At 41.4% G+C, this 14,987-nt stretch overlaps 1 protein-coding gene across 1 annotated transcript in view; it reads left to right on the plus strand.

Annotated features, from left to right (window-relative positions):
• Positions 1-6,242: 6,242 nt before the first annotated feature.
• Positions 6,243-14,987, plus strand: part of MCPH1 (microcephalin 1) — a 126,299-nt gene continuing 117,554 nt past the window's right edge. The window contains exons 1-3 of the mRNA XM_054062532.1: positions 6,243-6,348; positions 9,601-9,692; positions 12,071-12,189. Coding sequence (XP_053918507.1) covers positions 6,330-6,348; positions 9,601-9,692; positions 12,071-12,189 — 230 coding nt within the window. The 5' untranslated portion in view covers positions 6,243-6,329. The remainder of the gene's footprint in view (positions 6,349-9,600; positions 9,693-12,070; positions 12,190-14,987) is intronic.

Consider the following 14,987-nt stretch of genomic DNA (forward strand, 5'->3'; position numbering starts at 1 on the left):
CAAAATAACCTTATTCTTGGCCTTTGTCCAAAACAATCTTAGCTCTAGAACTTTGGGATGCCTATCAAAGTCAAAAAAACAGTCCGGTTACCAGTCAGTGGCTTTTAGTATTTTCCATTCTGTGGATCTCTACAGCTTTTTGAGTATACTTATACAGAATCATAGAATCATAGCGTCATAGAATCACCAGGTTGGAAAGGACCCACCGGATCATCGAGTCCAACCATTCCTAAAACTCCCTTAAACCATGTCCCTACGCACTTCATCCACCGGTCCCTTAAACACCTCCAGCAAAGGCGACTCGACCACCTCCCTGGGCAGCCTGTTCCAGTGCCCGATGACCCTTTCCATGAAAAATTTTTTCCTGATGTCCAGCCTGAACCTCCCCTGGCAGAGCTTGAGGCCATTCCCCCTTGTCCTGTCCCCTGTCACTTGGGAGAAGAGCCCAGCTCCCTCCTCTCCACAACCTCCTTTCAGGTAGTTGTAGAGAGCAATAAGGTCTCCCCTCAGCCTCCTCTTCTCCAGGCTAAACAACCCCAGCTCTCTCAGCCGCTCCTCGTCAGACTTGTTCTCCATCCCCCTCACCAGCTTCGTTGCTCTTCTCTGGACACGCTCCAGAGCCTCAACATCCTTCTTGTGGTGAGGGGCCCAGAACTGAACACAGTATTCGAGGTGCGGTCTCACCAGTGCTGAGTACAGAGGGAGAATAACCTCCCCGGACCTGCTGGTCACACCGTTTCTGATACAAGCCAAGATGCTGTTGGCCTTCTTGGCCACCTGGGCACACTGCTGGCTCATGTTCAGTCGGCTGTCAACCATTACCCCCAGGTCCTTCTCCTCCGTGCAGCTCTCCAGCCACTCTTCCCCCAGTCTGTAGCACTGCATAGGGTTGTTGTGCCCCAAAATACATCGCTTTAAATTTTCACATCCATTGGATTATTGCATAGCAAATTCTGTTCATATGGCAAATCCCTAGGAAGTGATCTATGTATCTGTACTTCACAGGGTAGAAACACTGTCATAATAAATATAATAGTAGCAAGTGTAAATCAGTGCCTTTCCTGCCTCAGTCCACAGCCTGAACTCCAAACTTACTCTACTGTCACTTTTCCTGAGACTCTCAGAAACCATGGAGCTCACAGCAGGATATGGAAACCTCTTAAATTGCTCTCACGTGTATCACCAAGACCTGCCGAACAGACGCAACAGGATAGCATTTTTAAACAGTATCTTGTGGGCTGCTTTGCTGAGTGAGAATAGGATCATGAAGCATTTTGGATACTCTTCCTTAATGCTGCCTTCTATCTTCCAGATCTGCTTCTCCACAAAGGGCTGCATGAAACTCAAGCAGCCTGTGGTCAGTAATCCAGTTCTGCCTGGTGTGGGAAAATCACAAACCTTCAGCGCAGAGTTTTAGTACAGAGGTCAGATAACTGCCTTTTCCACCCCTTCACAGCTGCAGACATAGCCAGTGACAAAGTCAGTGAAAACTGCAGAGGGCAGATGCATAAACCTTCTGCACCAGCACGAACACCACAGACACCTGCTTATTAGCACATTGTTGAGTCATGCTCTCAATGACATGATGGGCTGTTATTTTTCAGCATGATGCCGTGTTTTTCTTCCATGATAAGGCTCTGGGGCCATAGTGTGTCAAAGATATTTTCTTACTCAGTGAGTTAAAACTTACAAGGCGAGGACCGTATCCTATTATCAGTGTTTCATAAATTCAAAATAAAGCTGGTGCTGTGTCAGCAGATTAGCTGTGGATCTAAAAGGGGTGATTTCTTAAAATTACAGGGTAGAAAGAGAAAATAAAATTGGTGTCACTGCCTCAGTGGAAAGGAAAAAAATTAACTGCTTTTTCCTTTCCTCAAAGCCTTATACCTATTAAATGTCATTTTTTTTTATCAGGAACATCAGCATTAGAAAATAAACTAGTCATCTCATTGATGAGAACATTCAACAATTTTGAAAGACAACATGATCCATAATACTAGACTTTCTTTGTGACACGAAATAAATGTCCCTCATAACTTTTTCCACATTCCATCAAACACAAGTAAGGAGTGAGACTATCAATAAAGGCTTTTGACAATGATAAATACAAATCCATCCGACAAGTTTATGCAACTTTTTTTTCCCCCAATATTGCTTACAAAGATCCTTTAGCTCTTAAAAACTTCTAATTTTTGGTGTGCTTGTTTTACTAATATATACTATGCTACAAATAGATTATACATCATTCCATATACTATATTTATCACACTTGAACAATCTGATAGCCTTCTGCGAGAGCATAACAGGCTGGGTAGATGGGGGAACAGCAGTAGATGTTGTCTACCTGGACTTCAGCAAGGCTTTTGACACTGTCTCCCACAACATCGTCATAGGTAAGCTTAGCAAGTGTGTTAAACGAGTGGACAGTAAGGTGCACTGAGAACTGGCTGGATGGCAGAGCTCAGAGGACTGTCATTGTCAGTGCAGAGTCTAGTTGGAAGCTAGTGGCCAGTGGTACTCCCCAAGGCTTGGTATTGGGTCCAGCTTTGTTCAACATACTTGGCAACGACCTGGATGAGGGAACAGAGAGCACCCTCAGCAAGTTTGCTGATGACAAAAAAAATGGAAAGAGTGGCTGATACACCAGAAGGCTCCATTCAGTGAGATCCTGACAGGCTGGAGAGCAGGGTAGAGATGAACATAATGAAGTTCAACAAAGGCAAGTGTACGGTCCTGCACCTTGAGAGGAACAACCTTGTGCACCAGTACCAGTCAGGGGTTGACCTGATGGAAAGTAACTCTACAGAGAAGTACCTGGGAGTACTGGTGGACACGAAACAAACCATGAGTCAGCAGTGTGCCCTCGCGGCCAAGAAAGCCAATGCTATCCTGGGGTGCGTTAAGAAGAATGTGGCTAGCAGGTCAAGGGAGGTGATCCTCCCCCTCTGTGCTAGGAAGGCCGTATCTAGAGTACTGTGTCAAGTTCTGGGCTTCCCAGCTCAAGAAAGACAAGAAACTACTGGAGAGAGTCCACCAGAGAGTCATAAAGTTGATGAGAGGACTGGATCATCTCTTTTATGAGCACAGGCTGAGTGACTTGGGTCTGTTTAGCCTGGAGAAGAAGAAAGGGGATCTTATCAATGCCTATGGAGGGTGGCTGTCAGGAGGGTGGGGCCAAACTCACTTAGTGGTGTCCAGTGACAGGACAAGAGGCAATGGGCACAATCTGAAGCACGGAAAGCTCCACCCAAACATGAGAAAAATCCCTTCTTCACTTTGAGGGTGACAAAGCACTGGAACAGACTGTCCAGAAGGGTTGTGGAGTCTCCTTCTCTGGACATAGTCAAAACCCTCCTGAGAAACCTGCTGTAGGTGAACCTGCTTTAGCAGGTGAGGGGGTGGACTAGATGGTCTCCAAAGGTCCCTTCCAACCCTGACTGTTCTGTGATTCTGTGATTCTGTAATACTCCACATAATACATACAAAAAGAAACAAGGAAAATAGGAAATAAGAATTTCCCTGTCTCTTTAGATTGAATTACACTCCAAAACAGAAGAGCTTTCATTCTTCTTTGGAACAGAACTGGAAAGGTCAAACATGCCTTTTTAAGCATCAGTTAAAAGAAGAAAATAGGAAAACAAACAAGCCACTGTTGGCAATCGCAGGAGACATTCTACTTGTGGAGAAGCAATGAGACTAAAACGCATCTGAGACTACTGAGGCATGATGCCTAGATCTTATTTACAATAGTTCAACACAAATTGCCAGCATGTGTGTCAGATTACTATGTGGTACAAAAAATTGCAGCATCAGAGTTTCCTTCCATTAGTATGGCCCCAATTTTGAGCTATATTTGCACCACTTTCAGCTGGTTTCCTGGCCTGTAATTCCAGTCTATCGCATCAGAATTCAGTTTAATCAGCTGGAGGTGGCCATTGCTGGGCAAAAAAGTATTTTACTGGTGCTAATTGGTCAGGAATAATTTTGCCGACATTCATACCAAGCAGGATAGGAGAAAAGAGGAAGAATTTATGGGCAATGTATGGCATAGGAAAGGGACAAAAGTTGTCAATTGCATAAATTAGGATTCCTGAGATCATGCTACCACATACCTCTTCTACATTAGAAAATTGTTTTCTAGACAAAGGTAACAAAGATTAGATCTACGTCACTTTAATAAACGATTTGATATAAGTTATTGCTCCACATGAAGAAAAAGGAGGTTTGTTCAAGAAGTCTTAAGCAGGGAAGGTAGATAGGGATAAGATGGATCACAGCAGAGAGAAAAAGAAACAAAATTGTAATGGAGAACCTCAATGAGCAGTTAAAACCCAGTTGGAGCTCCATTTAAGTCTTAGATCCAGTTAAGACCCCATCTTTCTTACTATTTTAATTATGAACTTGGAAATAAAGAAAGCGTATGCTAATGAAATTTGCAGATTGCCTGAACAGAGGCTTTATTAAAACAGAGGCAGACTGGAATACAGAAACAATTGGATGAGCTCACATATTGGAATGCAACGAAATTAGAAACTAATAAACAAGCAGCTACAATACTGGAGCTCATCAGCTGGAAATAGTCTATGGCAGAACAATTACATGGCCCTGAAAAAAGGCACTTATCCTGGGGTGGACTATGAAAGGTATATTCAGAAGTCCAGTATTAACATCATGCTACACGGCTGAAGAAACACTGTACGATTTTGTATGCTACAAAAGTGACATTCAAAATGAAACAGGCACAGACAAGAACTCTCAGGGTTAGTAAGAAAATGATGACTCTACTTTGTCAGAGGAGGATATGACAGCTGATCTGAGCTGCTTCATGGGGCTCCATCCATGAAAGCAACACGCAAGTCTGCACCTCCTCCAAGCATTTCTTCCCATCTCTGCATCTGCAAAGATCAAGTAACATTGTAAAGAACATAATTACAAATATATTTTTGTATACAAGCATGCTAAATACATAGACTGACTGACTGGAATTTCTGACTTTAGGGGAAGTAATGCACCTCAACTTTTTAAGTTTATCTGGGACTCACGACTCACACCTGGACATCAAAGAACGAAGAAAAATGCAAAAGGTTAAAACAGTTCATCCAAATTAGAAATAGGCCTATAAAGCCAATCAAGCAACAGAACAAACAAGCAACACTCCCAATAATAAATACACAAAACTAGACTATACTGAGTAATAACAAACCTTCTTAGTTGCTCTAGGTATTATGACAGCTTTGGTCATGTGGACTAGTTGAAGTATCCCACTGACACAGCTGGAATGTAGTTTTCATGTATATGGTGAACATAGTTCCACCTTTTTCTTATGGTGGCACTATCTATCTTCGCTGTCCCATGGGCAGGGACGCTTCTCACCAGACCAGGCTGCCCAAGGCCCCATCCAACCTGGCCCTGAACCCCTCCAGGGAGGGAGCAGCCTCAACTTCCCTGGGCAACCTGTGCCAGTTCCTCACCACCCTCATCATGAAGAATTTCTTCCTAATGTCTAGTTTAAATCTTCCCCTTTCCAATTTAAAGTCACTTCCCCCTCATCCTATCATTATAGGCCCTTGTAAAATGCCCCTCTCCAGCTTTCCTGGAGCCTCTGCAGGTACTGGAAGGTCGCTGTAAGGTCTCCCTGGAGCCTTCTCTTCTCCAGGCTGAACAACCCCAACTCTCTCAGCCTGTCCTCGTATGGAAGGTGCTCCAGCCTTCCGATCATCTTTGTAGCACTTCTCTGGACCCGTTCCAACAGCTCCAGCTCCCTCTTACGTTGAGGATTCCAGAACTGGACACAATACTCCAGACGAGGTCTCCGAAAAGAGGAATAGAGGGGCAGAATCCCCTCCCTCTCTCTGCTGGCCACGCTGCTTTGGATGCAGCCCAGGACACGGTTGGCCTTCTGGGCTGTGAGTGCACATTGCCGGCTCATGTCGAGCTTCTCATCGAGCAGCACCCCCAAGCCCTTCTCTGCAGGGCTGCTCTCAATCACATCGTCCCCCATCCTGTATTGAAAACGGGGGATTGCCCCAACCCAGTGCAGGACCTTACACTTGGCCTTGTTGAACCTCGTGAGGTTCTCACAGCCCCACTTCTCCACTCTGTGCAGGCCCCTCTGGATGACATCCCCCCGTTCCAGCGTGGAGGACCTTTAAAGCCCTTCCCCACTCTAACCATGCGATGCCTCCCAGTCTCTACAGCCCCCACCCCCTCCCCCCCCCCATCAGCCCTGGCCGCAGGCGCAGGCGCGGGGCCGGGTGCGCGCAGGCGCGCGGGGGCGGGTTTGAACGGTGGCGGCGGCGATTCTGGAGCTTCTGCGAACGGAGCCGCTCATGGAGCCCGTCCTGAAAGGTACCGGCTCGTCTGCTGAGCGCTGGAGGTTTCTCCCGGCGGGGCGGAGGGACGCAAGGATGCAGGGACTCAAGGATGCAGGGACGCAGCCGGGACCGTGCTCTTTGCAGCCCTTCCTGCGGTGCTTCCCAGCCTCCTCCCCCCCAACCCGGATACAGAAAGTGGTTGCTAATACAAAAAGTGCAATATTTCTCATTTAAGATAGAGTTGAGTTAAGTTTCATCCATGTGATTGTGTTTTCTGAAGGTTAGGCAGCATGTCCATAATCCAAGAAGTCTTTTCCAGCCTGAAGATTCTATGATTCTGTGTTCCTCTGATAGTGCGTTTTTTCTTAAAGCCTATTTTTCCAAATTGTTTTTCCAGAGGCTGCTCATTGTTTGTGATGCAAGAAGTGGTTTCTATTACAAAAAGTGGAATATCTTTGATTTAAACTAAAGTTTCATCCAAGCAGTTGTATTCTTTGAACGTTAGAATGGTGCTCTCATAGCATGCGTTTTCACGGCGTGGTTTTTTCAGTGTTTTTCCAGACACTGTTCATTCTTTGGAGATGATAACGTCTCGTGTTCAGTGTGATCTGTGCTGAACAGACGTGTCTTTTTCTGTAATCACCTCTGTTTGCAGCCTTTCCCCATCTCAAATGCAAAGTCAGGCAGAACTGGCTCCAAAAGCTTCACATTAGCAAAAGATTTGTTTATTGCGAAGTGCATGATGACATTAAGTTGAGTCCTTGGAAAGGAATAGAATATGCATGGAATTTCTGGGAAAATTTATCCGTTTGCGTGTGAGAGAGAAGTCTGTTCTGTCCCAGCTCTGGTCTTGCTGGACAGGATTGATGGAGATGACTGTCTCGTGTTGCCCTGGCCTGATACCGAGGTGTTTGCTTTTTAAAACTCCAGAACAAGTCTTAGAGTTTATTTACTGGTGTTTTTGGTATAGCTCTCCCCGGCACAGAGTCTGGGGTGGGACTTTGCCCTTGGGGCAGATTAGGCACGGCAGCCTGCAGGCAGGGCCAGGATAGGGATGTAGGAACAGCCCGCGAGAAAGGAACAGCAATGTGTGCTCAGAGCCCAGAAGGCCAACCGTGTCCTGGGCTGCATCAAGAGAAGCGTGGCCAGCAGGGCGAGGGAAGGGATTCTGCCCCTCTATTCCTCTCTTGGGAGACCTCATCTGGAGTATTGTGTCCAGTTCTGGAATCCCCGACATAAGAAGGACATGGAACTGTTGGAATGGGTCCAGAGGAGGGCATGAAGACAATACTAGGGCTGGAGCACCTTCCGTTCAAGCACAGGCTGAGAGAGTTGGGCTTGTTCAGCCTGGATAAGAGAAGGTTCCAGGGAGATCTTATAGCGACCTTCCAGTACCTGAAAGGACTACAGGAAAGCTGGAGAGGGACTGTTTACAAGGGCGTGGAGTGACAGGATGATGAGGAATGGCTTTAAATTGGAATTAGGTTAGACGTTGGGAAGAAATTCCTCACGATGAGTGTGATGAGGCCCTGGAACACGTTGCCCAGGGAAGCTGTGGATACACCATCCCTGGAGGTATTCAAGGCCAGGTTGGGTGAGGCCTTGAGCAGCCTGGTCTGGTGGGAGGTGTCCCTACCCATGAGAGGGGTTTGGAACTGGACAGGCTTTAAGGTCCCTTCCAACCCAAATCATTTTATGATTCTGTAAACTGTCTTTTACAAGAAGCAAGTTCACAGCTCCAAACCCTTCCTCTTTTTTCTTTCTGTTGATGGTACAAAAATTAGAGTGCCTTGTTATTTGGTATTCATTTGATTAGCTAAAATTGGTTAATTATTGTAAAATGTACCTTTGATCCTACTGCACATTCATGTAGCTCTGCAATAGTGTTCCTCTAAGTTCCTAGTCTGACCTTCACTGAAACTACTGTGACCTGTTTTTCTAGGAGATTTATAACTATGAAGTTTCTTAAATATTTGATGTAACAGGAAGGTTACATCAAGTGCAGAATGCTCTGTTTTTCACAATATGTCAATCAAGAAGAAAAGCAACTCTGACAAAAGTTGCCCTGGTCCAGTAGTAGGAGAACACAATTAAAAGCACATTGGAGTAGACTTGTCTGAAGCTCCTTAAGTTCCCCCAGTCATAGTACTGCTTAGAAGATTTTTTTTCCCCGTGGTTTGGGTAGGGAGGTGTTTTATATTCCATGTTTCTCCTGTATGTTAAAAGTGTTTCTATCTATTGCAAAATATGTTAGTTTTTATAAACGTGCTACTGTTGGAACATTATTCTGGTTTTCATTTAGAAAGAAGGCAGATGACACTACATAATAGTGAATCAGGACAACATATATAGTACCTAAGAAAATTAAGTAGTATTTGCCGAGGATGACCCTTTTAAATTGACGCTTTCAATTTTACTCATGAGTTCTGAGAGTAGAATGGCATATAGTTTGTGTAAATGTGCTTTTGGTGAACCAGCATTCCTGCAGTTTTCTGTAACTTTTCCTAATCCATCTTTCAAAATTGGCACGGCCAGTGGAGCTCTAGGTCATGTTGGTGCCTGTCCTAAGTAAAATGAATGGATTGTTATGGGTTTTGTTTGCTTATCTGTCCCATGTCGGTATATCTGAGTTGGTTTTGTTTTTTTTAGACCTTCCCAATCAAGACTGATTTTATTCCTTGGGAAGATTATTAATCCAGTTGATAAAGGAAGCTACTTAAATGTGATATACCTAAAGTTAGGTTAAGCAGCTGAGATGAAATTGTATTAGATCCTGTGTTATGTTCTTGACTCCGGGTGATCAATTATAAATAAGGTGGAATTTGAAGTCAATTGGAAATTGCTGAGTAATACTTCCGCAGAAGTTTTTTTGGAGGGGAAGACAGGGGAAGGAATAATTCCATCACGTTTCTTTCATTATATTCTGTAACTTGTGTTACATCAGCTTGCCTTAAATTTTTTTATTAACCTGAAGATTACCAGCGATTAAATAATGATAAGGTAAAGACACTGTGCCACTTATTAAGCGGGTAGTGTGACAAAGTGAAAAGTTGTGGAACTAGTGTCAAACTTATAAGTTTATTCTTTTACAGCTAATTTAAAGGACAGGAATACTTCAAAAAGAATATTCCACTGCTGACAACTGATACTTAGTTTATTAGAAGCCGAACTTGCTACTGAATACAATATGTATAAAAGGAAAATTGTGTTGCAAGGGCAGTTTTAACCCCTTTTACCATGGTATATATATCATTAACTGTTTGTTGTTTTCTCTTTTCTGATCCAGGTATTTCAGCATTCGTAGAAGTTTGGTCATCTAACAGAACAGAAAATTACTCGAAAACCTTTGAACAGCAGCTTGTTGATATGGGAGCAAAAGTAAGGAAACTATTTTGAAATAAATAGGATAGGAAAGCTCTTAACTGTGAACTCGCTTGCTTGTCATGTCTGTTTCGTTGTAATATGAATTTTTAAAGTGCAGAAAGGAAGAAAATCACAAGCCTGAGAATAGGTGAATGTATTGTAAAGTCTTACTGCTGACAGACAGCAAATGTTTTTAAAGCCTCCCTGTATCTGTAAACCTCTTTGTATATTGTTATGATAGCGTGTTTGTTGTGAAGTATCGGGCTTGCCATGTACTGTGTGCAAAACAAATCTCAGTGTTGAAAGCCTGTGGTTTACAAGTATGTACCTTATGTTGTTTTGTTTTCTTTAACTTGTAGGCAGCTGCTCTCTTGTTTTTACAGTGTTTTCTAAACCAAGTACCATGGCATTTTGTTCTTCCATTCACCCTTCTACAAATGTGGTTCAGCTTCAGAAAGTGCTAGTAAAAAAACACAGCTAAGAGTCTTTGTATACGTCTCAGTGATTTTTTTCCATGTCAAGTATGGTTGACTTGTAGGTGGAAAATATGTTTAAATGCCAGCTGTAAAATTTCAAGCAGAGAGTGAAGTCAAACTGGCATCTTCCCTTCTTGTTTCACTCGTTAATGGAGATGCTTACAGCCCACATCATGCTCTAAATTATACTTCTGTAAATTCCCTGTGCCTTTTAAGAGGTCCTTGGTACATGTGTATCTTGCTGTCATTTAGGAAACTTTGCTAATCTCGCATAAGCCTCTCTTACTGTATAATTTAGCCGAGAGAGCATGACAGAACAGTAGAATAACTGTTTTTACTATAAAAGAAAATACAACTCTGAAAAAGTAACTCGAGTGAGAAGTAGTTCTCATTCTTTTGTGCTGTACTATCAGATCTATGGAATTTTCATGATGGTTGTTTTTTCTCACAGAAAATATGACTAAACATTAAGCTTCAAAATTCTTCAAGCTGATCAAAAAGTAGCTGGATATGGTGAAAGGTATAGGTGGATGATACAGATAAATATCTTTAGGAGAACCCCGGAACTGAAAAGGGGTGAATCCTGCCTGTTCACTTTTCCAGACACTTCCTTCCCTTTTATTGGGCTGAGCACGTGATAGTAAACAGTCTTGGCTCACTCTGTCAGGAAAGAAAACTCTTATTTAGGTTTTCACTAGATTCTTGATTCAGATTTCTCAAGCTAAGGTCAGGTGAGCTGCAGAGGACCTCCAGGGGCAGGAGACAGGAGAGGTGAGAAAAAGGTGTAGGTTGGTACTGCTCCATAATTTGGAGGCAAAGCTGTATCAAACATCTCCCTACTCAGGACATGGGCTGTGAGCTAGATACCAGCATAAGGGAAAAAGCAATTGTATCTGCATGTTTAATTTATTCCAAAAGAGATTATTGGTCCTATATACTCAGATAATTAAATATCATGGGGTTTTTTTCTATGAGAAGCAATAAATCTTCCCACCAGAAATTTTTGGGAAAGCTGAATAGTTTGCTTAAAGACAAGTATAAATCCAACATATTGGGAGCCAAGTATAGTGATGCAATTGAGAGCACAGCAAAGAGCTACACAGCTGTTTCCTTTTGGCTGTGCTGAGAAGACGCTGCTTTAAAATATGAATTGTACTGATGTTACTGTGTCAGCAATCACAACAACTGGTCAGTTTTATGTGTAGGATGTTTAGTCTTAACAAAAGGAAACTTTGGTTGTGAAGAATGGAATATGTAGAACTGAGAAGGTTAACAGTTGTTAGAAGAGAATGATAACTGAAAATTTGGTCAGTTGTATAACACAGTGAAAATGTCAGGTATGATATTAGATGTACTGGCTCAAGTTTTCTGTATTTCTCACTTTTTAAAGTGTTCCCATATAATTTTTTGTTTGTACTATCTTCAGCCTTCCCTCAAAACTAAAAGTGATCTTTAATGATTAGAATTATTTTAAGGGATAAAGTTAGGTCTAGTCTTTAAGTCTGTTACTTTACTAAATAAAAGATGTAATTCGGCATTTCTTTTTATAGTGGCAACTGTTTTCTATATGCCTGTTCCATAAGAAATCACATTGGGCTACTTAAATAAAAATATTGTGAGATTAGTGATACAGCTAGAACAGGGAGATAAAAATGGTAATCTAGAGAAAAGAACTTTGAAAACAAAAGGCTACTCTAGCCCTCTAGCATGTTTTGCATTGGTTTGCCTATAGGACTCGAGTTTTGATTGCTTGAGGCATCTTGCAAAGATGGGAGAGATCAAAAAGTCCTTGACATAAGGTTTAGAATAAGTTTTTATGCTAATGTTTAATACATTAAAAACAGACTACACTAGCTAAATTCATTAGTATTTTCTGATTATCAGACTTAAAGGTGAGAACTTTGTGTACTTCTGCAGGTTTCAAAAACTTTGAACAAGCATGTGACCCATGTCATCTTCAAAGACGGACGTTTGGCTACATGGAGAAAAGCACAGAAGATGGGTGTGAAAATAGTTTCTGTACTGTGGGTGGAGAAGTGAGTACTCATGAATATAATGAATGTGACCCACTCTAGAGATAATGAATTCTAGTAGTGTTTTATTTAAAACTTAAGTACAGTTCCTGTTTTTTTAAATGTACTCGAAATAGTGATAAATCTATGAGTAAATGATAACTTGCCTATGCCACTATTCCTATTATAAGGCATGTTGCTTGCATAAGAAGGTAAAATGTTAACTCTTGAAAAATGAATGTGTAGAAGTAGTTCTGTAGTATATTTGTTAACCAATGTTCCACTCCTTCGCTCTTAGATGACACGCGTAGACAGTGAAGCCCAGATATTTACGTTGAATGGAATTCTTAGATTTCCTTATGAAAAAGCGCACTTAATCGGAGACATTTTACTGTTTCTGTACTTAATTCCTGTGGACAGAATATGTCCAAGCAGGAAAGAAAAAGATCCATATGTATTTGGGCTTTTAAGACATTTGGCAAGTTCAGAACAGTGCTGCTAGAAGATTCTCAGCTACCGTATGGTAATGGTTAAATTTTCAAACAATAACAAAAAAAAATAAAATCTAATTTGAGCTGTGCAGCTAGTCTGTGAGAACATGCTAGTCCATAGCTGCTTCTTTGAGTTTACAAAGTGCTTGTGAAGCCTAACTTAGATTTTGGGTGGAGTGTAAAAGCACTTAAAAGCACTTGCAGTGTTTAAGAATATGAATGTGTTATACTCAAAATGCTCTAATCGATAAATTGCTGTAATGATGAATATCAGAATATAAGTCAAGTAAAGAGGCCTTTCCCTATAGCATTTGCAATATTCATGGAGACACAGAAGTCTAGGTGCAAAAGTAAAAAAGGAAAAAAAGTGAGGACGGGGGCAAAACTGAGCTCTGCAGCCACTTGCATACGGACTAGTACAAGCGCCAAACTTGTGAGTAAAGTCCACGCACCAAAAAAAGATCATTCAGTTCTGCAGAACCAGGATTTTTCTCTTTTTTTAACAATACCAGATCTAGAAGTTACAGCTTCATAACCCAGCCAGCTTGAACTTAAATTTTCAAAAATGAGAGTGATCTAAAATTTTATTTATGTGAATATATCTTTCTGTGGCCTGGTGCTATCTAAGTGCATGAGAATGATGGTCATTTCAGTTGGAATCTTTGGTTATAAAATTAAATATGTCCTTCAGGTGGCTTAGTGTATAAATAGCAGGGACTTGGGTGTCCTATAGTAAAAAAGATACTAGAAAAATCCCAGTGACTGGCATATGCAATGGAAGAAGAAGGAGAGAGCCTTACAGGGAAGAGTCTAGGATGTGTCATACAGAAATGCTGTCTCTGTAGTAGCAGTTCCATCCCGAGAGTCTCCTCTGCAGTACTGGAAGATATTGAGTGAACGAACGCAGTAGAAAGCTCAGACATAGCTGGATATGTGATACCGTAGTGGACGGCATGGAGCTTAGAGATCCAGGTACATGCAGAGGTTCGTATGGAGAGTCTGAATAGGGAATGAATGTATTTTTTTTCCTTTCCAGTGGAAGAATTGGAAAGCATCACATGAATTCATCTGGAGGCAGATTCAGAGAAAATAGTAAATGATGTGTTTTAGCAAAACGTGGTCCTGTTGTAGAATTCCTTGCTGCAGAATCATAGTCAGCAAAGATCTACATGGGTTTAAAAAATGCTGATGCAATTAAACATTTAGTTTTATGAAAAACCAAATACAATACTGCATCTGACTGTGTCTAAACCAAAAACGTGTGGAACATAGCAGAGTAAACTAGAAATGTTTGGCTGGGTTTTCACGTTTGTACGTGTTCTTGGGAATCTTGTTATTGAAAACAGGATGCTGAAGTCTATGTTATTTAATCTGGATGCTGCTTTTTGATGTTTGAGCTCTGACAACACCAAACAAGGAAGCAGGTCATTAACAATTACTCCAACGTTTCCTGATTCTTCTGGTTTGTGCCTAATATTCTTCCACTTAACAGCTAGCAGACCCCTACTTCCAAACTGGTTTGTGTGTACATTAACATTACTTTCCCCTGAGCAGTGCTTGAGCCTTTTGGAGAAACATGCTCTATAATTTGAAAAATACTGTCATGCTTGCTTTTCTCCATAAAAACCAGCACAAGTAATTAGAGTACAAGGGGGTGTGCAGTAGTTAGTGAACATTGCCTTGTTGAACTCTTACCAGATTTCCTGTGCTTTCTCCAATGATTTGCCTCAAATTTGTATTGGAAGCTTCTGCTTTATATTACGGGCATCTATTTGAATCTGAACTGAATGCAGTTCTGCAGTTTAATAGGAAGCAATTTGGTTGGGAGGAAGACTTTAAAATAAGATGACAAGTGAAATTAAAAAAAATCATGACTCCTGACTAAATGTATTTTGAACAAAAAAATTGAAGCGTTTCTTTTTTTTTTTTTGAGTGGTAGATATGTCTAACTTTGAAAAAAGTGCAGAAAATCATGAACTTATTGCAAGATTCGTGCAAATAAATTAGAAGTTTAATGCAAAATGAGGGACAGTTTTGGGATCACTGAAAAAAATTCTTTAGTACAGCTTCGACTCAAATACCTTAATGAGTGACTTAAAAAACATCACAACCCAACAATAAAAAGAACACTGTGTAAAAAAGAATTGCTACAATCTGCGTCCAAATTAAGCAAACTTAATACTTCTGAATCAATGCATAATTGGGAAACTGTACCCTTGTATTCTTAGTAGAGTAACTCACTTATGTCACAAATAAGACAAACAAATCTGAATGTAAATGATTTCTCTCCAAAATAAAAGGAAAAAAAATCGTAAAATATTTAACAGTAGA

Source organism: Cuculus canorus, chromosome 3, assembly GCF_017976375.1.
Source record: "Cuculus canorus isolate bCucCan1 chromosome 3, bCucCan1.pri, whole genome shotgun sequence".
Classification (NCBI taxonomy): domain Eukaryota; kingdom Metazoa; phylum Chordata; class Aves; order Cuculiformes; family Cuculidae; genus Cuculus; species Cuculus canorus.